The following is a 12,052-nucleotide window of genomic DNA, read 5'->3' as shown; positions in this document are numbered from 1 at the left end:
TAGGAATTGTGAAAATTAAAAGAAATAATGTATCTTAAGCACTTATCATAGCACTGGGCATATAGTAAGACCTCAGTACTATGTCAGGAATTATTATAGTTATTATGTGTATAGCAGGCAGAGCTCAGAGTTGGGCACTTAGTTTGGAGAGTCATTAACGTATAGGTTAAAATAATGACAGTGAATAAAATGCCTATAGAGAATGGAGCCCCTGAGGATGAATAGTAAGGAATAGGGGTTGGACAGAAGAGGGTTAAAATTCAAATGAAAGTGATGTGATTGTTTTGAGTGTAGATAATTGTGTGTATAGAATTTGTGCCTTGTCAAAAAATTATTTATGGCTTATGATTGAAGCATAACAAATATTTATGACCTTTTGAAAATCCACAGATTAAAAAACTTCATATGGACTTGAAAAAAAACAAACTTAGTTTTCAGTTAAATTACTGATAATAACATCAGCCACCACTCCCTTTAAACTACTTGCCAATATCTTTTTTTTTAATCTTTTTTGAGTACTATGTGAAGTGCTACAAAATGATGTTGGCACAAATTGTTTGCTTGAGTAGTGTTGATACTTCATGGTAACCTTTATTTCCATATATATTCATTAATTCTCTTTTCTTTAGAGCCATTAACACTTCGCTTTAATTGCTTCAGAGGTAAGGCAGGTGAGATTTATATTATGGTATTGCTGTTGGTTGGCTTCAAGTCTAGCACAATTGAAGAGGAGTCAGCAGTAGCTGATCCCATTTTCTTTAAGTGTTTACATTTAAGGTTTTATTCAAAGTGGGTTGTATAATGAAATTAGATTTTTATTTAAGGAAGAAATGGTCCTAAACAATGAAATAAATGCTGATCTCCAAGAGAAATTTTCATACAGGTTTGTAAGAAGGAGGTTTTCCTGTTACCTTAAAGGGCAATGTGTATAATGATCTGACAGTTTTTATATGTCAGATCAACTGTCAGACTTGAGCTATATAAATTAGATCATATCTCTGAGTTTCCAGAAAAAAATGTTAAAACTCAATTCATTGCTGCCCCATACAAATAAAATTTTGTATCAAAAACAGGTATTTTAATTTTACATTTAAATTTTAACTTATTTGAACAGCTGCTGTTATAAGTAAAAAAAAAAACTCTGGAATTAAATTTCTTTGGGAGAGCTAATTAGCTTTTTACATGGTAGTTATTATTTTGGAAATAATAATTTCATAATGGGGGCATTTGCTTCTTCAATTTTAGTAAGGGAAAAAAAAATATATGTGGGGGGGAAGTACAGAATGAATGAGGTAATTGTTAGTAATCTGGCTTTGAAGACCTACAAGTTAAAAAACTGTCTACAACCTGCTGTTATAGCTGTGGATTAAAAATTTTAAGTTGGTAATGGTTGTTTTACTCTTTTTCCCTCCCCAAAAGAATGGGCACAAATAAATAATTGTGTTTTCAAAACAGTGGTCTCTTACACAGTCCTGGCCAACTGTAACCCCACTCTCCAGTGGCAACCTCGTGTGTGTGTGCGTGTGTACTATTAATAAAGAAGTACTGTGTACCTCACTGTCTCAGCCACTAGAGGACAAAGAAGTAGCACATGATATAATCTGTGACAGGGAATTCAGAGCCAGGAGGAAGTAACTACAAAGCTGAGACATTAAGTAAGTCAATTAATTTTCTGAGAAGTATTCCAGTCAGGAGATCGGGCATCAGTGAGCCCCGAAGAATGCTTAGCACTTAGCTAAGCAGAAGAGACTATCTTAGGAAGGGAGAACAGTATGAGTAAAAGCACAGAGCTGACCACAAAACATTGTCTTGGATGGAGTGGTGAGGAGAATATAGAGATTAAGTTGGACTTTGCAACCATTTAAGTGTTTCTTGATATAATTTTTCTGGTAATTTACCTCCATGATGCTAGATAATAACTGTATATATCTATTACTTGATTTGCTAATGACTTAAATACATGAACTCTTGCATCTCAGAATGGCTAAAATTAACACAGGAAACAACAGGTGTTGGTGAGGTTGTGGAGTAAGGGGAACCCTCTTGCACTGTTGGTGGGAATGTAAACTGGTGCAGCTACTCTGGAAAAACAGTATGGAGTTTCCTCAAAAAGTTAAAAATAGAGCTACCCTATAATCCAGCAATTGCACTACTAGCTATTTACCCAAAGGATCCAAAAATACAGATTTGAAGGGGTACATGCACCTCAACGTTTATAGCAGCATTATCGACAATAGCCAAACTATGGAGAGAGCCCAAATGTCCATCAACTGATAAATGGATAAAGAAGATGTGTATATATGCAATGGAATATTACTCAGCCATCAAGAAAATGAAATCTTGCCAATTGCAATGACGCGAATGGAGCTGAAGGATATTATGCTAAGTGAAATAGAGAAAGACATATACCTATGATCTCACTCATATATGGAATTTAAGAAAGAAAACAGATGAAAATAGGGAAAGGGGAAAAAGAAAAATAGGGAAATAAACCATAAGAGACTCTTAATGATAGAGAACATACTCAGGGTTGATAGAGGGAGGTGGTGGGGGATAGGCTAGATAGGTGGTGGATACTTAAGAGGGCACTTGTTGTGATGAGCACTGGGTGTTTTATGTAAGTGATGAATCACTGAATTCTACTCCAGAAACCAATAGTGCACTGTATGTTAACTAATACTTAAATTAAAAATGTATGGATTCTTGGATATGAAAACTGTTTGTTTATCATGTGCCTCCTTCCTGTTTCCCTTAATATTTGTGTTATTTTTTTTTTTTACAGAGTTGCTTTATTGGTTTTATTTCTAACTCTAAATAGTACCTGTGTTACTTGTGGTTTACACAGTCCCCAAGATATGTGAAATTTAATGTTCAACATTAAATGAACTTATGTTTTTGAATAAAAAGAGGAAAAAATTTGAAAATGGTACATTTAAATCCTGGGATAACAAAGAATTTGTATTACTTTTGAAATGAGAAATAACTTTTCTTTTTTTTAGGTTGAGCAAGTGAAATTACTTGATCGATTCAGTACCAGCAACAAGTCACTAACGGGAACACTCTATCTTACGGCCACACATCTATTATTTATAGATTCTCATCAGAAAGAAACCTGGGTAAGAAGGACATCTGCTGTACTGCAGTAATGGACTTGGCCTCTTGCTGTATTTCATTTTAATCATGTACAAAAAATTTAATCATTGGTTACCTGTTTCAACAAAAAAATTTTCAAAGTCACCTGATCACTTCTACCTTCCCTCCTAATAAAACAAGGATACCATGTAGAATGTGGAGCTCTCTTGTAAGATATGGCAAGACTCTTTTTATCTGCATTAATAATTATAAAATACCTACTTGTTCCTTTTAAAAAATTTGAGTAATATATGTACATATTTAATAGTTCAAATGGCATAGTCCACTGTATTTTTTTAAAGATTTTATTTATTTGAGAGAGAGAATGAGAGCTCACCCCATCCATGTTATTTTTATACCAAATTGCAGTTATGGTGTTTTTTAATTGATTGATTGTAGATCAAATAATACAGTAATGGATATTTTGTATATATTTCTTCCTGTATATGCCTGGGAGTAAAATTACTGGGTCTTAGATAAGTGCATATTTTTCTTCACTAATGTGGCCCCTCTCCAAAATAGTTGTCTCAAAGTATTCTCAGTAGAGTGTGATACATTGTCCATCAGCAGCAGCAACATTGATATTGTTAGCTCTAAAATTTTTGCCTCTCTGGTGGATGTGCAGTTGTGATTTTAATTTAATTGTAATTTTAATTTACAAGGAAGTCGTCTTTTCAGATATCTTGGCCTTTAGATTTCCCTTTATTTTTCTCTTGGGCTGTTTGTCCTTTTATTGGCTTTATAAGAGTCTGGTTGTTAATGTTTTGTCAGGTATGTGTGTTGTAGGTAATTCTCCCAGTGTGTGGCTTATCTTGTGTGTATACACGTCTTTGAATTAGAGTTTAAAATTTTAGTGTATTAGATTTTTCATTTTTTCTTTCATGGTTTATGCTGTTTTCTGACTTAAGGGATTCTTTTTTTTTTTTTTTTTTTTTAAAGATTTTATTTATTTATTCAACAGAGACAGAGACAGCCAGCGAGAGAGGGAACACAAGCAGGGGGAGTGGGAGAGGAAGAAGCAGGCTCATAGCAGAGGAGCCTGATGTGGGGCTCGATCCCATAACGCCAGGATCACGCCCTGAGCCGAAGGCAGACGCTTAACCGCTGTGCCACCCAGGCGCCCCTGACTTAAGGGATTCTTAAAGTTATAAAGATTCTCCTGTACTTTTTTTCTAAAAGCTTACATTTTGTGTTTCAAGTATAAGTTGTTAATACATATGGGAAATATTTTCTTGGATGATATAACTTAGGGATTCATTTTTATTTTTATTCTTTTATTTTTATTTTTATATAGATACTGGTGCCGTTTATTGACAGTTTCAATGCATTAATGTGTAGTATCAACTCTGTCATAAATAAAGTGAGGGTTTGCTTTTGAACTCTGTTCCGTTCTTTTGATATATTGATTCCGCTGTATAATAGCATACTGCTTTGTTGACTGTAGCTTTTATTTATTTATTTGTTTTTTTAAAGATTTTATTTATTTATTTGACAGAGAGACAGCCAGTGAGAGAGGGAACACAAGCAGGGAGAGTGGGAGAGGAAGAAGCAGGCTCCCAGTGGAGCAGGGAGCCCGATGCGGGGCTCGATTAACGACTGAGCCACCCAGGCGCCCCTGACTGTAGCTTTTAATACAATCTCTCTTTTATTGTACTCTCTTGATTTCCCCAGGAAGGCCATCCAGTTGATACGTGATTGCAATAAGTAAGTCAAGATATTTACCTGAGATGTTGATCTCAGAGAAGTTGTATTCCCTTGAGGCACTGGTGCTCTTCCCCATCCAGTGTTGGCCCAGGAACTGTCAAGGGTTTCACCTAGCAGGGCCTTCTTGTAAAATCATTAGTCATGTTACCGTCCACTTTGTCTACCCTTCCTTTGTCCGTATGCCTCAGTATCTTCTCAGTATGTTTTCCATCTCCTAGAGATAGGGAAGTTTCCCGTAGACCTCTTCTTGGAGATGTTGGGAACATAGTTTGGGGGACAGTGAAAAAACATGTGTTATTATCTCCTATTATTGTCCTTAAAATGCCTTTTTATCAGTATACTCCCATATGTCTCTCCTGAATGAAATCTGTTTAATACACTCGATCCATAGAAATGAATATTTTAGATCTAGAAGGGGACTTACTAACTTTATCTTTTTTCTTATTTTACAGATAATTATTTTTTCAAGATCACATAACTAGTTAGTGGCAGAGCCAGGTCTCTTCAAGAGTAGTAACTTGGCACAGCCCTACTAATATAAATGTTAATAGTGCTAAATCTTAGCCATAAGTTGGGCTATGTGTAATGTGTACTAAATATCTGTGTTATGTATACTTTTAATGTCTGTAGAACAAGTTCTTATCAATTTTTTAAAGCTTTTCTTGGTTATTTTTTGCATTTAGTCTTGCATGAGAACTTGAGAAAATATATATAATTATTATGATTAATATCAACATTTAATATTATAATTCTGTAATATATATGTATGATATAAATAATCATCCATCTCTTACCCTGCCACAGAAAAAGGCAAAAAGCAGTTTGGAATTTTTTACTGAACTTATATTAAAGTTTTAAATTAATTTGGGATGAATTGATTTCTTGTCATGATATGAGTTTTATCATTCAGGAACCTGCTATGACTCTAAGATCCTTGATTTTCTAGAAAAACTTTCTATAAATATTTTAAATTCAAAAAATATATAAATAAATATTTTAAATTCAAAGGAATGGTATTGAGAAAAAGAAAACTTTTTTTAGTAGCAAGCAGAATATTAGAACTGATATGAATGGTTATCATATATTTAAAATGCCATTAACTAGTGAGTTTATAGTAGGACTTTCTATTCACTCATTCATTCAGTAAACATTGTGATGGAGGTATAAGCAATGACACTTGTATTGCTGACTTGGTCAAATTTTAAGTTTGGGTTTAAAAGATATAACATTTGAAACTTTTTAAAATTTAAGTAGGGTCATTGTAATGGTCCAGATACTGTGTTAGGGGCTGGAGATAAAAGGGTGCTCAACTTAGCCATAATATTGCCCCTTACGAAGTTCCCAGCCTCTGGCTGGAGAAATAGACATTCACTATGCAAGGAATTACTCATGTTCTAAGTGCTGTGAAGGGAAACTATAGGCATAAGAAAATGGGGGGGACCTAACTTACTTGGGAAAGGCTGTGGGGGTTGTCAGGCTGTTCTTGGTGATGAGATTTAAACAAAGGCCAGAAATAATACTGGAAGTTCCTAGGTGAAGAAGTAGATCTACAATTTCCCAGTTAGTAGGAGCAACTCTGTGTGTGTAAAGGAGATTGGTGCATTTGAGGAGCCAAAAGAGGACTCTGTCACTCGAACTTGATGTGGGAAGGGACTTGAAATGACTCTAGAGCCAGAGTCTGGGAAATGACATGACTAGATTACTTTTCTTTAATCGCTTTTTAATGGTCTCTCACCTGCCTTATAGAAAATGGATTAGAGGGGGTCAAGAGTAGATATGGAGAGAGCTGTTAGGAGGCTATTTATAGTTACCCGGTGAGAAATAGTGGAAGCATTGCAGCTAGGGGAGTGACAGTGGACATGGAGAGAAGTGGACAGGTTACAGAAGTATGCAGGAGATGCAGTTCTCGGGGTTTGATGGTGTACTGAATATGTGGAGTGATGGAGGAGGTATCAGCGTAGTTCTGGCTTAGGCATTCAGTCACAAGTTTTGAGTACTTTGCTTAAAGAGGGCATTTCTAGCATTTATGTGCTCTGGAAGAGAATACAGTATTTAGTGCTTTTTTATGATGATGATCACATTTTTTTCATGCTGTAGATATTGCACCACCATATTGCCTTAGTAGAGAAACTAGCTTTGACTACTTCTGGATGCCCACTTGTGATTCAGTGCAAGAACTTCAGGATTGTGCATTTCATTGTTCCCAGAGAAAGAGATTGCCATGATATTTACAATTCTTTGCTACAACTCTCAAAACAAGGTACTGTTTTTAGAGACCAAAGCTTACTTAATTTTGAGATGGATTATCTAAGATACTTAATATGCCATTGTTACTTTTTGCTTGAAGTTACTCTTAAGTTCTTGTGCACTCTATTCCAAAAAATTTGGCTTGGAAATAATTAGATACTTCTGATCTGAATTGTAAGAATGGTTTCCACAGAAGGGGTAGGAGTAAGGAAAAAGTTAAACATTTAGAGTACAGATTTTAAAAACCATAGATATATATTAGTTTTTAAAGTTTGTTGGTAGCCAACAGCAGAGGTTTTTTTTTTTTTTTTCCTCCCCTCAAGTGGGTATCCACAACCAAGGGGAATAACTTGGAAATTGATTGCTAAATGAAAAGTTAAGGAAGTTCAGGCTCCTCTGGTAGCAGTGGGACCAATGAATTTAATTGACCAGAGTGGAGCATAAGGGAGATGATCAGAGGGAAAAGAGAGGGTGAATCCTACTTTACTAAAGGTAGGAGTGAGAGGAGTGTAGGCTGGAAAAAGGAATCCTGTCACTATGCCTTTGGGATCTGGAGGCTTCCTTCCCCCAACATGACTTGAATTATGTAGATCTTTCCAGGGGACAAAGCACACTGGTTACTGAATGTTACTTTGTCATTGAACACCTGGACTGCAGTGGTCTAGGTATATATACACCCTTCTTTCCTAACACATAAAGCCTGTAGCATTTATCCCGTTGTCCCAAGTTAAGCCAGATCTTATAGTAAAGATAGTTCTGTCACTTTAGGGGCTTAATATTATTCAGGAGTAAGTGCTTTCTGGAGCTCTGGGCAATCGTTGCCAGTTTTGGTCGACACTGTCGTGTGGGAACATTTATGCAATCTCATGTTCTATATGCCATCTCTAGTTTTCTATCACAACATTAGTATTTCAATTTTATATCTCATTTGGGAAGTGTAGTGGGTGAGCAGTGTCTGTGTCATTAAAATTATACTTTTAAGAAAAGGAAATATTATACTATTTAATATAAAAGTATTGTTTCTTAGCTTTTGTTGATGATATAAATTGAATCTCAGATTGATATGTATGCCTTTAGATGCGATCATTTGAATTAAAGACCTGAGAAAATAAATTGAGTTCAAATATGTTCAGGTATTAGTTATCTCTTTGAAAATTTTAAAGAAAAAATGGAGGGATAAAACTGAAAAATTACTGTTATTTGTAGAGTTTTAAATCCTAGTCGTATCATAACATTTATGTATTTTGTATACTATAGCAAAATATGAAGATCTCTATGCATTCTCTTATAATCCCAAACAAAATGATTTGGAACGACTACGAGGCTGGCAGCTCATTGACCTTGCCGAGGAGTATAAGAGGATGGGAGTGCCAAATTCAAACTGGCAGCTGTCTGATGGCAACCGAGAATACAAGGTAGCTCAGCAACTTTTTTTTTTTACTTTTTTTTTTATATTCCAGTTAACATACACTGTGATATTAGTTTCAGGTGTACAGTATAGTGATTCAGCACTTCCATACAACACCGGGTGCTCATCATGACACGTGCCCTCCTTAATCCCCATCCCTATTTCACCCATCTCCCCACCCAACTCCCATCTGGTGACTATCAGTTTGTTGTTTATGGTTAAGAGTCTGTTTCTTGGTTTGCCGCCCTCTCTTTGTTCCCCTTTGCTGATTTGTTTTGTTTCTTAAATTCCACATATGAGTGAAATCACACAGTATTTGTCTTTCTCTGACTTATTTCGACTTAGCAACCCTTTGGAGAAATTCAGAAAGTGTTAGTACTGAGAGAGTGTCATAGTAGTAAGTTGTCTGTATATTGCTATGTACTGTTCTTGCATTTAGTAAGTTTTAAAGTTTTTTAAAGCTGTTTTTTAACTTCATAGTTTTTGAACTGTGGGTAGAATGGTTATATTTTATTTGATTTTTACAGATTTGTGAAACTTATCCCAGAGAACTTTATGTTCCCCGAATAGCAAGCAAACCGATAATTGTTGGTAGTTCCAAGTTCCGGAGCAAGGGAAGATTCCCAGTTCTTTCCTATTATCATCAAAATAAAGAGGTAAGAAGAGATTTTCTTTTTCTTTTTTTCTTTTACAAATGTGGTATAACCCCCCTTCAGGTTTAAGTATCCAGCGAACACTCATTTTTACATAGGGAGGTCATTATTACAATGTTGCTGATAGAGAAGTGTTGGCTTTTCTCTTGATTACGTTTTTTGAAATTTTAAAATTACCCTGAGATATAGAAACTTTTATACTTGTCATTGTTCTTTCCTCCCCTATCCTCCTTCAGTCTTTCCTTTCTTCTGGTAGGGGTTTGAAAATAATGAAATTAGTGAATAGTTAGGTTCTTCTTTCTTGTGGTTCTCTTTTGATCCTGCTTATATTTGGGGAAACCAGATGGTTTTGACAAATCAACTATTGAGAAAAAGAAGAGAGCCAAGGGTATTTCAGGCTCACAATTTTTATAGAAAGCTCTTCCAATCAGAAGGATTTTGCAATACGGAGAGGGGGAGGAGACATCTTTATACTGAGATGCTTTAATAGGTATTGCTCATTACAGCAAAATTTTCCTTTGTAGCTTGTAAGAGTAGGCCACAAGGTACTATGTGTTAGATGCTTTATATGCGTGAAGTCCCATGATAATTTTATAAGGTAGGCTCTGCTAATTGTCACTTTCATCCTGTAAAGAGAGGGTAAATCACTTTTCCTATATCTAACAGCTAGCAGGTTGTGGAGTTCCATGCCAGTACTGACTCCCACTGCTTTGTGACCTGATTTTTTCTCCTCAGGAAGCTTTTAGAATCTTTATTCCTCAGTGTTCTGAAATTTCACAGTGAAGTGCCTTGGCGTGTTTTTTTTTTAATTCTATCTGGGAACTCACTTTTGGGAAGTTACTTCTCTATTTCTGTGGTAACTTCCTCTCTTCTGTTACTTTTCTTTGTACTTGTGTGTGTGTGTGTGTTAGTTGGCAAGTGGGCTCCTGTAAGCCTCCGTTTTTCTTAGTTTTCTCTCCGATTTTCCATCTCTTTCTAGTTTTTAGAAAATTTCCTCAACTTTGTTTCCAGTCCACCTCTTTATTTTTGCTCAACCATTTTTAAAATCTAAGAACTCTTTCCTATTTTCTGAACTTTTTAGACATTTTTCTATTCTTGGCTGTGATGACTGGGTTCTCTGAAGACATTAAGAATTTTTTTAAAAGAATTCTTTTGCTCCCCACATTAGTTGTCTGTTGCTCACTGCATTAGTTGTCTGTTGCTCAGAGTTCCTTTTTGCTGTTTATTTTGCTTTTTTTGTTTTTCATGTCTTTCAGATATCTGATTCTTGGCTGGCCTCTCATACTTAAAGAGTGAGGTACCACAAGCTATTTAGAAGTTTGTGTGCATGAGTGATTTCTGTCTTTGGATTCTTTCTGTTGTTAATTTTCATCCCAATATGTGTGTTAGTTCTGTCCAGGATTCAAGTGTGGGAAGGCAGATTCGAGGATCTCACATTTTTTTGTAGGCTTTACTTCATCCTCTTGTTTTGGGGGGGTATAGGGCTTCGCTCCCACCCACATCTGTGCATATTGTCCAGAGTCTTCAGGTTAATCCTTTTCATAGAATAAACTTTGTCTTCAAGGTGAGGGAAGATCGGGGAGCCTTAACTAGTCTCTATCTGAATATTCAACCAATTCTCTTTTCAGTTACACTCCAGCTCAGGCTTTCAGAGGTACCAAATCAATGCTTGCTTATTGTTGACTTATAACAACTTGGCCACTTTTTTTGTTCTGGTAAATTGGTCATTACTAACTTGTCAATCGATTGCTTTCATTTCCTGAAATTTTATTAACATCTCTACTCTATTTTTCTCTCCTTTTCCGTTCTCTTTAATCTTTTGATTTATACATTTTAGATGTCTTCATTAGAACTTTACTTGGGTTTTAGAAGGGAGCCAGAGGTAAAAAGTAAAACTTTAAACAGAAATTCCTAATCTGTTCTTCATAGCAAGTCATAGGGAGTTATGACTGGTTATGGCCTCTGTTTGACACACCCATGTTTGTGTACATTGTTTATTGGAAAGCTGGGCTGAAAATAGATATTCAGTGCCTAACTTAGAAAGTACGTCTGAAAAGAATTTTATATTTTATATTTTATTTTCTTCTATTTTACTAAATTCTCATGGTTTTATTTTGTATGTGAATTTGAAATGTGTGAGTTTATGTATACTTTTTTTTTTCCTTAATGATGCTATGGCTGGAATGATTGGGTATGGTTAAGTTGGAGTTGGTATTGATGAAATTGGAGAAAAAATATATGGGTCTAAATCTTCTAATCTTTTTTTAAGACTTTGAACAAGAGTAAATATCTAATCCACCATAATATTGGGAAAGCTTATGTAACATCGAGATGTTCACGTAGTGTTTAATTCAAATAGGATGTCAAGGTGAATATCTTCTAATTGTCCTGCCAACTTAAACAGATTACGCATTTGATTTTAACTTTTGTTTTTCTTTTAAGCATTTTTGTTTAAGACATGTTTTAGACATCTTTGGATAATCTGTTGTTTTCTGTCCTTTTAAAATTAGGCTGCCATTTGTCGATGTAGTCAACCACTATCAGGATTCAGTGCCAGGTGCCTGGAGGATGAACATTTGCTTCAAGCCATTAGTAAAGCCAATCCAGTCAATCGCTATATGTATGTCATGGATACCAGGCCCAAAGTATGTGTCTTGAATCTAGTACAGTCTGTTAGTTTAATTATCTTTGATACTTTAATTAATGAGAGTTGATCAATTTACCCATATTTAACCTATCTGAATCCCAGTTTTAAATTAACTGAGGCTAATGATACTGAGGAAAGCAGTCTTTTAAAGGATACCAGCTTAGGAGACCTGTTTCCCAGATGGTGATTTCTCATGTCTTCTGATTTATATATAAATTTAGAAAAACAGATTTTTATATTGGAAACTCTTGATAGTGTGGA

The 12,052-nt window shown here is 35.3% G+C and overlaps 1 protein-coding gene across 2 annotated transcripts in view; it reads left to right on the top strand.

Moving 5' to 3' along the window:
* The window catches only part of MTMR6 (myotubularin related protein 6), a 34,195-nt gene that overhangs the window by 8,571 nt on the left and 13,572 nt on the right, over positions 1-12,052 (top strand). For both annotated transcript variants that reach the window (XM_008692153.2, XM_040621656.1), the window contains exons 2-6: positions 3,000-3,116; positions 6,934-7,096; positions 8,341-8,498; positions 9,019-9,147; positions 11,655-11,789. In XM_008692153.2, the coding sequence (XP_008690375.1) occupies positions 3,000-3,116; positions 6,934-7,096; positions 8,341-8,498; positions 9,019-9,147; positions 11,655-11,789 (702 nt within the window). The remainder of the gene's footprint in view (positions 1-2,999; positions 3,117-6,933; positions 7,097-8,340; positions 8,499-9,018; positions 9,148-11,654; positions 11,790-12,052) is intronic.

This window comes from Ursus maritimus, unplaced genomic scaffold (assembly GCF_017311325.1).
Source record: "Ursus maritimus isolate PB19 unplaced genomic scaffold, ASM1731132v1 scaffold_10, whole genome shotgun sequence".
Taxonomy (NCBI): Eukaryota; Metazoa; Chordata; class Mammalia; order Carnivora; family Ursidae; genus Ursus; species Ursus maritimus.
Note: the sequence above shows the minus strand (reverse complement) of the source record. Positions and strands in the feature narration are given on the sequence as shown.